The 17,963-nt window shown below is 30.5% G+C and overlaps 1 protein-coding gene across 1 annotated transcript; it reads left to right on the forward strand.

The window, feature by feature from the left end:
- Positions 1-6,060: 6,060 nt before the first annotated feature.
- Positions 6,061-9,897, forward strand: LOC127281705 (uncharacterized). The gene has a single exon (XM_051305557.1). It carries the CDS (start codon positions 6,061-6,063, stop codon positions 9,895-9,897), a length of 3,837 nt encoding a protein of 1,278 aa, XP_051161514.1.
- The last annotated feature ends 8,066 nt before the right edge of the window (positions 9,898-17,963 follow it).

Here is a 17,963-nt window from a genome sequence, read left to right on the forward strand (position 1 = left end):
AGATATCGTGTTCACAAAAACGATCCACTCACACATACACACACACACACACACACACACACACACACATACACACACACATACATACATCCGGACAATTGATCAGGATCTCATATAACATGTTTCTATATAGAGGAAAATTTGTTTTCACCATTTTTAAAAAGTTTATAAACGAAAGGACTACATAGCTTCCTCCACGAGGAAGCAAAATGGATTAAAATTGATTATTCTTAGTCTACTGCAATTTACGTTCAATTGGTAGGTTTTTTTTAAGGTTATTACGTGTTGTTTTAAAGTAAAAAAATAATAGACTCATGCTGATCAATTTTTTTTGAATTTGTGTGGAATTTTTTCATTTTCAAGGAAAAAATTCTATTTTAAAATATGGAATAAAATTGATTATTCATAGTCTACTGCAATTTAGGTACAATTGGTAGGTTTTTTTGAAGGTTATTACATGTTGTTTTAAGGTAAAAAAATAATAGAGACATGCTGATTAATTTTTTTTGAATTTTTTTCGAATTTTTTCATTTTCCAGGAAAACATTCTATTTTAAAAAATGGAATAAAATTGATTATTATTAGTCTACTGCAATTTAGGTTCAATTGGTAGGTTTTTTTGAAGGTTATTAGGTGTTGTTTTAAGGTAAATAAATAATAGAGACATGCTGATTAATTATTTTTGAATTTTTTTCGAATTTTTTCATTTTCAAGGAAAAAATTCTATTTCAAAAAATGTAATAAAATTGATTATTATTAGTCTACTGCAATTTAGGTTCAATTGGTAGGTTTTGTTGAAGGTTTTTTCGTGTTGTTTGTAGGTAAAAAAATATTAGAGACATGCTGATTAATTTTATTTGAATTTGTAAGGAATTTTTTCATTTTCCAGGAAAACATTCTATTAAAAAAAATGGATTAAATTGATTATTCTTAGTCTACTGCAATTTAGGTTCAATTGGTAGGTTTTTTTGAAGGTTTTAGGTTTTGTTTTAAGGTAAAAAAAATAATAGAGACACGCTGATTAATTTTATTTGAATTTGTAAGGAATTTTTTCATTTTCCAGGAAAACATTCTATTCAAAAAAATGGATTAAAATTGATTATTCTTAGTCTACTGCAATTTACGTTCAATTGGTAGGTTTTTTTTAAGGTTATTATTACGTGTTGTTTTAAAGTAAAAAATTATAGACTCATGCTGATCAATTTTTTTTGAATTTGTGTGGAATTTTTTCATTTTCAAGGAAAACATTCTATTTTAAAAAATGGAATAAAATTGATTATTCATAGTTTACTGCAATTTAGGTTCAATTGGTAGGTTTTGTTGAAGGTTTTTTCGTGTTGTTTGTAGGTAAAAAAATAATAGAGACATGCTGATTAATTTTATTTGAATTTGTAAGGAATTTTTTTCATTTTCCAGGAAAACATTCTATTCAAAAAAATGGATTAAAATTGATTATTCTTAGTCTACTGCAATTTACGTTCAATTGGTAGGTTTTTTTTAAGGTTATTACGTGTTGTTTTAAAGTAAAAAAATAATAGACTCATGCTGATCAATTTTTTTGAATTTGTGTGGAATTTTTTCATTTTCAAAGAAAAAATTCTATTTTAAAAAATGGAATTAAATTGATTATTCATAGTCTACTGCAATTTAGGTACAATTGGTAGGTTTTTTTGAAGGTTATTACATGTTGTTTTAAGGTAAAAAAATAATAGAGACATGCTGATTAATTTTTTTTGAATTTTTTTCGAATTTTTTTCGAATTTTTTCATTTTCCAGGAAAACATTCTATTCAAAAAAATGGATTAAAATTGATTATTTTTAGTCTACTTCAATTTAGGTTCAATTGGTAGGTTTTTTTTAAGGTTATTACGTGTTGTTTTAAAGTAAAAAAATAATAGACTCATGCTGATCAATTTTTTTTGAATTTGTGTCGAAATTTTTCATTTTCAAGGAAAAACATTCTATTTTAAAAAATGGAATAAAATTGATTATTCATAGTTTACTGCAATTTAGGTTCAATTGGTAGGTTTTGTTGAAGGTTTTTTCGTGTTGTTTGTAGGTAAAAAAATAATAGAGACATGCTGATTAATTTTATTTGAATTTGTAAGGAATTTTTTCATTTTCCAGGAAAACATTCTATTCAAAAAAATGGATTAAAACTGATTATTCTTAGTCTACTGCAATTTACGTTCAATTGGTAGGTTTTTTTTAAGGTTATTACGTGTTGTTTTAAAGTAAAAAAATAATAGACTCATGCTGATCAATTTTTTTTGAATTTGTGTGAAATTTTTTCATTTACAAGGAAAAAATTCTATTTTAAAAAATGGAATAAAATTGATTATTCATAGTCTACTGCAATTTAGGTACAATTGGTAGGTTTTTTTGAAGGTTATTACATGTTGTTTTAAGGTAAAAAAATAATAGAGACACGCTGATTAATTTTTTTTGAATTTTTTTCGAATTTTTTTCGAATTTTTTCATTTTCCAGGAAAACATTCTATTTTAAAAAATGGAATAAAATTGATTATTATTAGTCTACTGCAATTTAGGTTCAATTGGTAGGTTTTTTTGAAGGTTATTAGGTGTTTTTTTAAGGAAAAAAAATAATAGAGACATGCTGATTAATTTTATTTGAATTTTTTTCCCATTTTTTTTCGAATTTTTTTATTTTCCAGGAAAACATTCTATTTAAAAAAATGGAATAAAATTGATTATTATTAGTCTACTAAAAAAAAAAATAATAGAAATAATAGAGACATGCTGATTAATTTTCATTTTCCAGGAAAACATTCTATTTTAAAAAATGGAATAAAATTGATTATTCATAGTTTACTGCAATTTAGGTTCAATTGGTAGGTTTTTTTGAAGGTTATTACGTGTTGTTTTAAAGTAAAAAAATAATAGACTCATGCTGATCAATTTTTTTTGAATTTGTGTGGAATTTTTTCATTTTCAAGGAAAACATTCTATTTTAAAAAATGGAATAAAATTGATTATTCATAGTTTACCGCAATTTAGGTTCAATTGGTAGGTTTTTTTGAAGGTTATTACTTGTTGTTTTAAGGTAAAAAAATAATAGAGACATGCTGATTAATTTTATTTGAATTTGTAAGAAATTTTTTTATTTTCCAGGAAAACATTCTATTCAAAAAAATGGAATAAAATTGATTATTCTTAGTCTACTGCAATTTAGGTTCAATTGGTAGGTTTTTTTTAAGGTTTTTTCGTGTTGTTTGTAGGTAAAAATATAATAGAGACATGCTGATTAATTTTATTTGAATTTGTAAGGAATTTTTTTATTTTCCAGGAAAACATTCTATTCAAAAAAATGGATTAAAATTGATTATTCTTAGTCTACTGCAATTTAGGTTCAATTGGTAGGTTTTTTTTAAGGTTATTACGTGTTGTTTTAAAGTAAAAAAATAATAGAGACATGCTGATTAATTTTATTTGAATTTGTAAGGAATTTTTTCATTTTCCAGGAAAACATTCTATTCAAAAAAATGGATTAAAATTGATTATTCTTAGTCTACTGCAATTTAGGTTCAATTGGTAGGTTTTTTTTAAGGTTATTACGTGTTGTTTTAAAGTAAAAAAATAATAGACTCATGCTGATCAATTTTTTTTGAATTTGTGTGGAATTTTTTCATTTTCAAGGAAAACATTCTATTTTAAAAAATGGAATAAAATTGATTATTCATAGTTTACTGCAATTTAGGTTCAATTGGTAGGTTTTGTTGAAGGTTTTTTCGTGTTGTTTGTAGGTAAAAAAATAATAGAGACATGCTGATTAATTTTATTTGAATTTGTAAGGAATTTTTTCATTTTCCAGGAAAACATTCTATTCAAAAAAATGGATTAAAATTGATTATTCTTAGTCTACTGCAATTTACGTTCAATTGGTAGGTTTTTTTTAAGGTTATTACGTGTTGTTTTAAAGTAAAAAAATAATAGACTCATGCTGATCAATTTTTTTTGAATTTGTGTGAAATTTTTTCATTTTCAAGGAAAAAATTCTATTTTAAAAAATGGAATAAAATTGATTATTCATAGTCTACTGCAATTTAGGTACAATTGGTAGGTTTTTTTGAAGGTTATTACATGTTGTTTTAAGGTAAAAAAATAATAGAGACATGCTGATTAATTTTTTTTGAATTTTTTTCGAATTTTTTTCGAATTTTTTCATTTTCCAGGAAAACATTCTATTTTAAAAAATGTAATAAAATTGATTATTATTAGTCTACTGCAATTTAGGTTCAATTGGTAGGTTTTGTTGAAAGTTTTTTCGTGTTGTTTGTAGGTAAAAAAATATTAGAGACATGCTGATTAATTTTATTTGAATTTGTAAGGAATTTTTTCATTTTCCAGGAAAACATTCTATTAAAAAAAATGGATTAAAATTGATTATTCTTAGTCTACTGCAATTTAGGTTCAATTGGTAGGTTTTTTTGAAGGTTTTAGGTTTTGTTTTAAGGTAAAAAAAATAATAGAGACACGCTGATTAATTTTATTTGAATTTGTAAGGAATTTTTTCATTTTCCAGGAAAACATTCTATTCAAAAAAATGGAATAAAATTGATTATTCTTAGTCTACTGCAATTTAGGTTCAATTGGTAGGTTTTGTTGAAGGTTTTTTCGTGTTGTTTGTAGGTAAAAAAATAATAGAGACATGCTGATAAATTTTTTTTGAATTTGTAAGGAATTTTTTCATTTTCCAGGAAAACATTCTATTCAAAAAAATGGAATAAAATTGATTATTCTTAGTCTACTGCAATTTAGGTTCAATTTGTAGGTTTTTTTTAAGGTTATTACGTGTTGTTTTAAAGTAAAAAAATAATAGACTCATGCTGATCAATTTTTTTTTGAATTTGTGTGGAATTTTTTCATTTTCAAGGAAAAAATTCTATTTTAAAAAATGGAATAAAATTGATTATTCTTAGTCTACTGCAATTTACGTTCAATTGGTAGGTTTTTTTGAAGGTTATTACGAGTAGTATAGCTATACCATTACTAGCGCATAGTTCCCGCGGCTGCCGCTAGATGGCGCCACTGGTATGTTCCCCTCAGTCGGTAATACCCTCTGTCGGTAATGCAGATTCCTACATTATCAGCAGTCGGTAAAGTAGATCCCTGTTGGTAATTTTGGTTCGGTCGGTAAGGTAGGAAACTGTTTTACCGACCGATGGGCCAATTGGACTACCCTTGCGGGGGAACTTTGAATTAATTTACCATATTGGTTTTGGTAAATTTGAATTTCGCGCCAAAGGTTGGTATTGTCAACTACCCTTGCGGTGGAACTTTGATCTAATTTACCATATTTCTTTTGGTAAATTTGAATTTCGCGCCAAAGGTCGGTATTGTCAACTACCCTTGCGCTGGAACTTTGAACTAATTTACCATATTTCTTTTGGTAAATTTGAATTTCGCGCTAAAGGTCGGTATTGTCACGCATGCGCAGTGAACATTTTATTCTTTCCTTGGAACTGGGGACATTTCTAGGGACTTTTAAATTAATTTACCACTGAATATTTCTTTTGGTAAATTTGAATTTTCGCGCCAAAGGTCGGTAATGTGTTACCATCAGTCGGTGCTGCAGATTTCTACATTATCAGTTGTTGGTATGGTAGATTCCTGACATAAATTTTGACTCGATTGGTAAGGTAGGAAACTGTTTTACCGACCGAGTGGGTAATAATTAATTTTTAGTTCCTAAAAGTACCGAGTGCTATTGGTGCGTGCGCATGTTGCATATGTGTGTATCCATGTGATTGAGTATATAAGGTGGAGCTGGACACAGTAGAGACTTTAGAACCAGCTCCTTCAACTGTACCGTATCTTATATTACAACCGTCAGTAAGCAGAGATCATAAAGGGGTGAAGGAAGTAACTTGCAGAAAAGGATCACAGAGTGCAGCCCACATAGTTATCAGTGTTTAAGGAGGAAGTGTGCGCAGAGGGCAGCACTGTTAAAGAGGCCATTTTGAAAAATATCAAAGTATGGTTCTGTTTTTAACATTTAAATGGTTTTTTAAGGGAAATTTAATTTTTAATATTTTCTAGAATGGTTGGTAGACGGCGTAGAGCTCCTGATATGGATAATGAGGTTCCTCAAAAGTTGAAAAGGATTAATACGTCACTTCTGGATGAATGCCAATCTCTTCTTAAAACTACGGAAGATGCAGCGAATTTATTGAACTTGATAAAAACCGATACCGACAGACTTCAATTTGTGACCAGATGGATGACTACGTGTGACAAAAATCTCGAAACATTACGAAATATTTTAGACAATCTGTATTGCTCGTTTCAAAGACAAAGATGTTTAAACATGATTCAACAATTTGTTTGTCTTCATACCAAGTTGGAGGTTTCTTTAAAACAAGGAGCTGGAGTTATTCAACCTAAAGCCAATATTCCTGCTGTTGATAAGGAGGGAATTACAGATCGTGTACGCTGGGCTAATTGTCAAAATGCTTTTAAAAATCGCCTTCAGACGAGCTTCATTATCAACCTGGTGCACATAGATCTCAGTGCTTTTTTGGATGACGCGAGGATACTGTTTGAAGAATATATCCAATCTGTATTAAAAAGACATGGTTCACTGAAAGTGTATGCAGTACTTGGCGCGAAGTATAAAAAAGTTGCTAATGATATGGAGCAAATTGAATCTAAATACTTTAATGTGAGGAGTGTAGTAATTTTCGAGACAACTGTTTTAACAGACTGGTACTGTGATAATATTAAGGAGCCGATACTGAAGTTTGTAGAGGAGTTTGCGGAAAAGGAATCCCAGTGGACATTGCATTCGATTACGAAACTGGAGATCAACGTAAACAAATATAATCCAGCACGAGTTGGTTCCTACATTGATTTACCACATAAAATTAAAATGAAAAAAGCATGTATCAATGTTAAAAATACGGACAACAAGTGTTTCATGTGGGCAGTATTATCAGCTTTATATCCAAAAAATAGGGATGCTGATCGGGTTTCGAGTTACTATGAGTTTCAAAAAGAATTGAATTTCAATGGAATCAACTTTCCTGTAACGTTAAAGGATATTTCAAAATTCGAGAAACAAAATGACATCTCTATCAATCTTTATGGACTTCGTTTAATGAACAAAAAGTTTATTACTGTTCCATTACACCTGACTTTGGACAAAAAAGAGAGACACATTAATTTATTAAGAGTTGAAAGTTTCTATGAGAACGAGGCTGGCAGTGATGATGAAGATACTCCTGATGTTGCCATTCCTGCTGCAGCTGATATTGCCGTACCAATAAATTATCACTATGTTTGGATTAAGAATTTATCCAGGCTTGTAAATTATCAACTCTCATCTGATGGACATCGAAAACACATCTGTGATCGATGTCTTCATTATTTTGCCACAGAAGAGAGATTAGCCAAGCATGAGGAGGAGTGCCAAAATTTAAACGAGTGTAAAATCAACCTTCCCAAACCTGGACAAAATTTCATCTGGTTTAAAAATTATGGTAATAAGGAAAAAGTTCCGTTTGTAATCTACGCTGATTGTGAGTGTTTGCTAAATCCTGTTGAAGATCAAGAGTCAACTTCTAATACTGAAGTCATTCAACAGCATGAAGTATTCAGTATTGGTTATTACGTAAAGTGCAGCTACGATGACTCATTATCCGGATACTATTCCTGTCCAGTGGGAGCAGATCCAGCCAAATGGTTTGCCCAGGAGTTGAAGCAGTTAGCTGAAAAAGTGGATACAATCATAAAAAACCCTATTCCAATGGACAAACTGACACCAGACGAGATTGAAGCTTTTGTGGATGCTACAATCTGTCATATTTGTGAAGGTCAATTTTCACCACATGAGAAAAAAGTTCGAGATCACTCACACCTAACAGGTAAATACCGAGGCCCTGCGCATGAAAAATGTAATTTAAATTACCAAGACTCACGTGTAATACCTGTTGTATTCCATAATCTGAGTGGGTATGATGCGCATTTCATAATTAAAGACATTTGCTTAGAATTTAAAGGTAAAATTGATCTTTTACCGCTGAACAAAGAAAAGTACATTTCTTTTACCAAGCGTGTTAAAGGCAGTGAAATCAAATTTCGATTCATAGACTCCTTTAAATTCATGGCTTCGTCTTTAGAAAAGCTTGCATCATACCTATCAGATTATAAAATCGTTAATCAAGTATTTTCTAACCTCACTAGTGACGAAATCGGTTTACTTACGCGTAAAGGGGTTTTACCTTACGAATATTTGGATTCTCGAGAAAAATTAAAAGAAACAAACTTACCCTCGAAAGAACAGTTTTATAGTACGCTTAATGACAGTACGGTTTCTGATGAAGATTATTTACACGCACAAAACGTTTGGTCCACTTTCAATTGTTCTAATATCAGTGATTATGTAGATTTATACATGAAGACAGACGTATTACTGTTAGTAGATATTTTCGAAAATTTCAGAGAACAATGCTTACAAGCTTACAGACTGGACCCTGCTCATTATTATACTACACCGGGATTAACTTGGGACGTGATGTTAAAATTTACTAATGTGAGGTTAGAATTGATTACTGACATTGACAAGCTAATGTTTGTTGAACGTGGTGTAAGAGGAGGTATAAGTCAATGTAGTAATCGATATGCGAGCGCGAATAATCCGTATATGGAAAAATTCAATGAAAATGAAGAAACGAAGTATATCATGTACTATGATGCAAATAATTTGTATGGTTGGGGTATGGTACAACCACTACCTTATGGTGGATTTGAGTGGGTTAAAGTGACAGACAATTTTGATTTCAATATTCCTGACGATTCACCGTTTGGATACATTTTAGAAGTAGATTTAAATTATCCGAAAGAATTACACGACACTCATAGTGACTTACCTTTCTGCTCCGTACACTCTAATCCACCATCAGAGTCAAAACAATCGAAGTTGTTGACAACATTAGAACCTAAACGCAAATACATAATCCATTACAGAGTTTTAAAACAGGTTTTGACTAATGGTCTCGAGTTAGTAAAAATTCACAGAGCCATGAAATTTAAACAATCAACGTGGCTTAAGCCTTATATCGATTTTAATACTACTAGGAGAGCTAATGCGAAAAATGAATTCGAAAAGAACTTATTTAAACTCATGAATAACGCGGTTTACGGAAAAACCATGGAAAATGTACGCAAACACGTCGACGTTAAACTTGTAAACAAATGGAGCGGTCGCTATGGAGCTGAGGCTCTCATATCGAAACCAAATTTTCACAGTCGATCAATTTTCGATGAAAACCTGGTAGCGATTGAACTGCGAAAAACTGAAATTTTAATGAACAAACCGATATATGTTGGTTTTGCTGTTCTTGATGTATCCAAGTCTCTCATTTATGATTTCCACTATGACTATATGTTAAAAAAATATGTCGATTCTTGCAAGTTGATGTATACGGATACAGATAGTCTTATTTATGAAGTAAAGTGTGACGACATTTATGCTGATATAAAGCATGATATCAAGAAATTTGATACATCTGATTATCCCAAGGATAATATATACAATATTCCGCAAGCCAACAATAAAATTCTGGGACTCATGAAAGATGAGTGTAGTGGTAAGATCATCACAGAATTTGTTGGCTTGCGGAGTAAAATGTATAGTATTCGTGTGAATGGACAGGATTTTACTAAAAAAGTTAAAGGTGTAAGAGCGGTTATTGTAAAGAAAACTATAGATTTCAACGATTATATTGATTGTCTACAAAATTTTTCGATTCAAACGAGAACTCAACATGTCATCAGATCTCGATTACACAAAGTTGAAACTGTAAAACAACTGCGCTACTTACTTCCTGAAAGTAGTGACACTTTTGCTTGGGGACATTATAAAATAAAGAAAAATTAAGTCTGTTTTATAAGTTGTAAATAATTTGTAAATATGAATGAAAAATAAATAGAAAGTTTTATTGTATTTGTTGATTTTTTATTTATTACCGTATAACTTTTTACATTATTAAAGTATTTACAATTATCAAAGTGGTAAATTTTTGAAGATCAACATTGATTCAACTTTGATTCAACATTGATTCAACATTGATTCAACATTGATTCAACATTGATTCAACATTGATTCAACATTGATTCAACATTGATTCAACATTGATTCAACATTGATTCAACATTGATTCAACATTGATTCAACATTGATTCAACATTGATTCAACATTGATTCAACATTGATTCAACATTGATTCAACATTGATTCAACATTGATTCAACATTGATTTAACATTGATTCAACATTGATTCAACATTGATTCAACATTGATTCAACATTGATTCAACATTGATTCAACATTGATTCAACATTAATCTGTTTTGTTTATCCAACTGTTATGAGAATTATCAAAGCCTAACCATTTGACAAAAATTTCATTTCCACGTCTCTTGAGAACTTTTTCTACAAGATATACATCAGGATATTTTACTTTAAGAAGTTCCTCTTCATAGAATCCTCCACTGACAGGTTGATCTTGATAGTCCTTTAGTATATAAGTCACCGGTCGAGTTGGTTTGACTTTATCAATGGTGAATATTTCAGTTGTCCAATTCGGTGTGTAACCTTTCTCAAACACATTTTTAAATTTGCTGACACGAACTTTGTCTCCAATTTTAAACTTAGATCTTCTAAAAGGTATGTTTCTTAGTTTGGAGATTCGTTCTTTCAAAATTTCAACATGATCTGCAGTAACATCTTTGGGTTTCATTCCAATTGTACGATGTTTTGTATTATTATACTCAGAAATGAGATTAGGTAATATATCACACCACTTATAATTTCCTCTTAAACTAAACTGAATCCACATTTTCCTTTTGAGTGTTCGATTAAATCGCTCAACAATGGATGCTTTTAAGTTACTATATGTTGAATAGAAATTAATTTTTCTCAATTCCATTAAAGCTTGAAATTCTGAGTTGTAGAATTCTTTTCCTTTATCGGTGTGCAGGTTTTTTGGAATACGTCCTTTTACAAATATGGAATTCATTGCATCCGTGACATCTTTTCCATTTTTACTCTTTACAGGTACAGCCCATGCATACTTTGAAAATATATCTACAACTGTAAGTAAATATTTAAATCCTTTATTTATTTTGGAAAAAGGTAACATTTCAACTAAATCTGCTTGCCAAGTATCATCAATATCACGCATTTCAACTCGTCGACGATGATAATTTTTTCTAGCTTGAGTATGAAGTTCATTGACAACTGTCAATTTTTCATTGTCCATTTTCAAGAGCACTCAAACGAGCATCTAATTGACCAATAATTTCTGAGTTTTTATAAGATAAATCTGGATTTATTGCTTTTTCAAGATTGTTTAATTTTTCTGTTAATGAGTCGTCGAGAATTTTCAATAACACGTTAAAGTTGTCAATGTCTGATCGCAATGAAGATGTAATTTGATAAACTAATCGCACTTCGTTCTCTATCATACGTCGAGCAAGATTTAAATTAACAGCGTCCTCTTGATCTTCAGCTTTTGAAACGTTGTAAATTCTTCTACCTTCAACGTCGTAGTTGCCTTGTGAATTTATTTTAAAACCAAGTCCAGTCGGTCCAGGTGGTCCTCGCTTTGCTACTACACTTCCTCCTCGATTAAGAGGATGTCCGAACACATCAATGCTCATTTTTATACTGATCTATAGTCGACTGAGCATTTATTAATATATAATTTCTGCTTCACGTAACTCTTCAATAATAGACATAATTTCATTGTCATGACTCGGATTACCAGCTGATCTAGATGCCGTTAGCAGTCTTAAACGGTCAACTAATTCATTCGGATCATCCCAATAAATATAATCAGTTTTAACATTTTTTCGAGCTATCATAGAACGAGGTAGTGAAGAACCAGTTATTGATTGTCTCTTTTTATTAGTTGAATTTAAAGAAGAAGAAAAAAGATTTGAAATAATATTTAAATATTTGAAACTTTTATCTTTTCGAACTGATTCAGAAGAACTATACTTCTTTTTGTGAGCATTTGTATTTAGGAGTACTTCTTTAAAATTGTTTTCATCATTCTTACTTACCTTAAGCATGTTTGGTTTACTCTTAAATAAAAGTTCTAATAGACCTACGCTTTGCACATAACGTTTATCACCAATTTTAATAAATTGATTGTCAAAAATTATTGGTGAATCTCCAATCATAAATGACCCATCACTGACTTTACGTACTCCATACACCGTATCCAAACATTGCTTTCTGTTATGATTTAATAAGAACATGTATTTACTTAATAATTTATCACTATCATCTTCATCATTGTCATCATGATTTACTCCAGTTTCACTGATATCCTCATCAAAGTTTGAATATTCTTCCTCTTCAATTTCCTCATCATTCTTTTTAATTTTAACTCTATCTATCTCTTCACTCTTAATGTCAGATATATTAACAATTTTTTTTAAAGGTTGAACTATAGGTTTAAAAGTTTCATTTAATACTTGTTCGGCGTTTTCTTTTCCCAATTTAAACATGCGATGTTTACGTCGAATTGCTTCACTAGCTTTAGCAATTTGACGTAAATATTCTTTTTCTTTACTATACATGTTGATATATCAGGATCTCAACTTCAACTAAGACAATTTAAACATGTATCTTTATTTATAGCAATACAAAACAGTCAAAACCTTTCCTGTACCTACCCTCATTTATGTTGCTATCTTTATCAATAACAACAAAACCATACTTATCAGAATTCCAACAAGCTGAACATAATTCACGAAATTGAGAAAATGTCATATCTGTATTAATATGATCGTCATACACATGTTTCAAATTCTTTTCATCTTGGCGAAAAAGAACTAGCAAATTAACATTATCTCTCACTAAATGTTTCGGAATCCTTGCATAAGTCTGACATAAATAAAAACTATCAACGCTGACATGTCTACCCATACAAAAGAAAGCTCTTATATTATCTTGTTTTTCACAAGCAACATCATCAAATATAAAAATTGAATTTGGTTTTGCATCTTGAGGAGCAATTACTTCTTCATGCTCACTAAAAGGTAAATATTCAACTCCATCAACATCACTAACAACTTGTTCCAAGAATTTATATTTTGGTTGTTGTAGTGATTTCGAGTAAAGATAAATGTTTTCAAATCTAAGACCATTAGGATGTAATATTAAAGATAAAAGGACATTAGTTTTTCCACAATTTGATGGACCACAGAGTACTGCTCGTATGCTACCTGATAATAAACTACCATGACGTTTAACTTTCTTCTCATGTTGTTGAACAATCGAGTCCAGATTCACGACTGGTAACTTTAGAGGTTGTTCATTGAATCGCATCATGAAGTAGACTGTCAAAAAAGATATAAATACAAGGCTTTTATAGTTTTCGAATCATTCTAATGTCAACTTTCATTGAGTAAAGTATGATTATACATCATAGCTCTCGAGGTAAAGGTCTGGTTAACAGTGTTATCAATAAGTTACCATTTGAATTCCATCTACCTGGTTATCAATATTGTGGACCAGGCACAAAATTGGCAAAACGTTTAGCACGAGGTGATCCTGGTGTAAATCGGTTGGATGCTGCTTGTAAGGAACACGATATTTCATATTCAAAGAATCGTGAAAACATTGAAGCAAGAAACGCTGCTGATAGGATATTAGCAGAAAAAGCTTGGCAACGTGTGATAGCAAACGATTCCAGTGTAGGTGAAAAAGCTGCTGCTTTAGCAATATCAGGAACAATGAAAGTTAAGTCGAAACTTGGTATGGGAGTTAGAAGAAAAAAGAAGAAGACAAAGGTGACTTCGAAGAAACGAACAGCACTAAGAAAAATTGTAGATTCTGCTAGAAAATCTATAATTCCAGGTCATGATGCTCAATCTACAATTAAAGCTGCTATTGAAAATGCTCGAAAAGCTATCAAAAAAGCAGGAGGTAGAAAAAAAATTTTAGCTCCTCGAATTTTACCAGTACCTTCAAAAGTTGGAGGTGTTTTACCACTAATTCCAATTTTTGCTGGATTAAGTGCTCTTGGAGCTCTTGCCGGAGGAGCTGCTGGAGTAACAAAAGCAGTAAATGATGCGAGTTCTGCTAAGGAACAGTTAAAAGAAGCTCATAGACATAATAAAAAAATGGAAGCAGTTGCAATTGGTAAAGGACTACATTTAAAACCTTATAGACAAGGATTAGGACTTCATTTAAACCCTTTCTCCAAAGGAGCAGGACTTCACTTAAAACCATATTCAAAAGGTCAAGGAATGAAGAAGAGAAAATGTCTAAAAAAAAAAAAGTTGTAAGACTTCCTCAACGAGCATTAACTGATTATGATTTGTACAAGTATGCTAAACAATTAAAAATTCCTTATTTTCGGGGAGTTTTTATGCGAAATGAATTACCTAAAAGAGGACCTCGAAAAATTGAATCAGCTATTATTAATCTTGATGATAAAAATGGTCCTGGAACGCACTGGGTTGCTTATAAAAAAGTTAATAAAAATGTAATGTATTTTGACAGTTTTGGCAATCTACAACCACCATTTGAACTTGCAAATTATCTGGGTAATGATACTTTAATAAAGTATAATCATGAAAATTATCAGAATTATGATACTTTTAATTGTGGTCATTTATGTTTAAATTTTTTGTGTAAACAGCTTAAACTGACTGATAGTCTATATAAATGAGTGAAGTTTAAGTGAAGAGTCAGTTTTTCAAAAGACATCATTATGGATGAATCGTTTACTTTAACCATTTCTGGAAATTCATCTGTATTAGAGGCTGAATATTTTCCACCAATAGAATTGTTACCAAATAAAAATTATATTCTTGGACTAGTAGAACTTTTAACATTTAATTCTATTCCAAATGTTGATGTAGGAAAAAATAAATTTTATATTGGTAATCAAATAATTACTATACCTCCTGGTAGTTATGAAATCGAAGATATTGAAAAGTTTATTCAAAACTCTATGACTGATGAAGCAGCAGTTATAAGTATAAAACCAAATAATAATACTTTAAGAAGTGAAATAAAAAGTAGTCTTAAAGTAAGTTTTAAGCCAAAAGATTCTATTGGAGAATTATTAGGTTTTGCACCGCGACCCTTAGCACCTAATAAAACACATACATCTGATTTACCAGTAGCTATACTAAAGGTAAATTCTATTAGAGTTGAATGCAGTATTACAACTGGAGCATACATTAATGGTAAAAAAGTCCATACTATTCATGAGTTTTTTCCAGTAGTACCTGCTGGATATAAGATTGTGGAAGTACCTTCACATGTCATTTATCTTCCAGTTGCCGTGAAGACAATACATAATATTCAACTTAAAATTGTTGATCAGGACGGAGATTTAGTTAATTTCCGTGGAGAAACTATAACAATTCGTCTACATGTAAAATCAACATAATGGGCATTGTGTTTCACAGGGAATCTGGTAGAAGTTATATAAACGAGCCAACATGTCAGAAAACATTCAGTCTTCAATCAGTTCGCAAGAGCTTAACACATCAGAACATACTCTTTCTGAAACATCTCGGTCTGCGAATTCGCCGTCAAGAAAAAAGAAAAAAACAAAATTAATAATTCGTGCTTTTTTTATTTGTTGTAATAAAAATGGAAGAGACTTTGAATATTCTAAGTCCAGTTAAATATGATGATTCATTAGCACATTTTGAGATTCATACTCATCAACCTTAAGTTTCATCAGCATTTAATAATAGCGATGAGATTCGAATTGCTGTTCAACATCAGGATTTGTATATTCTTCCTAGTAAAAGTACGTTACATGTACATGGAAGATTAGTTAAATCTGACGATACTGTTGTGACTAATACAAAATTGATTAGTAATGCTATTTGTTATCTATTTAATGAGATTCGTTATGAACTGAATGGTGTTGAAATTGATCGTTGTAAAAATGTTGGCCTCACAACCACCATGAAAACTTATATTTCTCAAACACCTAATCAGATTATTTACGCAGAGAATGCTGGTTATCTTAACTTTGATGATGATAGTAGAATAACAGATAACGCTGGATACTTTGATGTGAATATACCTTTAAGCATGATTCTTGGATTTGCTGAAGACTACCGAAAAATAGTTGTAAATGCAAAACATGAACTTATTTTGACAAGATCTCGTACAGATCTTAATGCTGTGGTTAACATTACTGGCGTTGAACGTGAAAGATTTAAAATTATACTCTTTAACGTAGAATGGATGATACCATATTTATTTGTTGGTGACCGTCGAAGAATAGAATTATTAAAATTTATAGAAAAAGATCCGCTTATAAATATGAGTTTTAGATCATGGGAAATGTATGAATATCCACTGATACCTGCAACTCAGAAACATTGCTGGACTGTAAAAACATCCACACAAGTTGAAAAACCTCGATATGTTATACTTGGGTTTCAGACTAATCGGAAAGATAATCATGCAAGATATGCAAACTTTTTTGATAACTGTAATCTCATAAATGTTAAACTTTTTTTAAACTCACAATATTATCCTTATGGTAATTTAAATTTAAATTTTAATCGAAACAAATATTCTCTCCTTTATGATATGTATTGTAATTTTCAATCATCATACTATGGAAAAGATTCTGAGCCGTTACTTTCTAGAACTACCTTTAAAGACTATGCACCATTGGCTGTCATAGATTGTTCAAAACAAAACGAATTCCTTAAACAAGCTTCAGTTGATGTCCGATTGGAATTTGAATCTAGTGAAAATTTTCCCGCCAATACAGCAGCATATTGCTTAATTATTCATGATCGCATTATACAGTATAAACCAATCAGCGGTGTTGTTAAAAAAGTAACATAAGTAGTGGGGGTAAATCTCAAGTATAAAAAGGTGGTCTCCAGACAGAAATTTTCAGTTCCTACAACCATGGACTTCATTGTGGATATCCAAGGATTTAAAAGACCATACAACGATTTTATCTACAAGGAGTTGGCCATTTTACCTCTCGAGGAAGATGCACAACCGATGGTATTTCTTTTCGAGCCACCCTGCAGCTGGAGTTCTCTGCCTGGACGATATAAGAGTGAAAATTTATGGTTAATGCACAATTACCATGGACTCAAATGGACTGCTGGTGATGTACCATATGAAGAAGTACGGCCAATTCTCCAGGAGTTATTGGCAGGTGCACGTAAAATTTATGTGAAGGGGTTGGAAAAACAAAGGTGGCTTGAAAAATATGGAATTAATGTACAAAACCTTGAAGATTTTAATTGCCCTTCGATAAAACAACTGAAATTTGAAACGTCATCACATATATGCACCTATCACACTCTATATAAAAAATGGTGCGCTGCAAACAATGTATTAATGTTAAGAAATTGGATTTTAAAGCCTGAAAATGAATGTTTTGTAAAAAATCGAGATGAAGTTAATTCACGAAATGGATATTTTACTGTAAATTCTACTGAAACACTTAAAGATTTTTATGAAAATGTTGATCTTTTTTACAAATAAACAAATTTTGTTAATTTAAATAATTTGTCTATTAATTTTATCCTACCCTTTTAGTTTAAGGTTATTTTAATAAATAAAATTAAAAAAAATAATAATTTTAAAAAACAAGATAAAGTAGTTTATTACAAAATATTATAAAAAATAATAATAATGAAATTTATTGTTTTATAATTATTAACATTTTAAACTATTTGTCTTAATAAAAAAAAATAATAATTTTAAATACATTTTTATTTCAAAAAAATACTTTGGAAATACTCGTCATGCTCTAATACTGCAGGCAAGGCATGCGCAACTTGAGCCGTACTCATGCGTTGAGTCGACAGTCTATGTGTCGCGCGAATGGAATCCCCTTTCTCTCTCGCGCGCGGCCGTCTGTGGGGAATTCCCACTATATGAAATATTTGAAAATTACTATTTTTTTTTTATTTAAATTAATC

The sequence above is a fragment of the Leptopilina boulardi genome, unplaced genomic scaffold (genome assembly GCF_019393585.1).
Source record: "Leptopilina boulardi isolate dan_hultmark-lab unplaced genomic scaffold, ZJU_Lbou_2.1 LbouV2_275, whole genome shotgun sequence".
In the NCBI taxonomy this organism is placed as follows: Eukaryota; Metazoa; Arthropoda; class Insecta; order Hymenoptera; family Figitidae; genus Leptopilina; species Leptopilina boulardi.

Excerpts from the sequence above, each read along its gene's own strand:
- LOC127281705 (XM_051305557.1), top strand. The coding sequence starts at position 6,061 with ATGGTTGGTAGACGGCGTAGAGCTCCTGATATGGATAATGAGGTTCCT.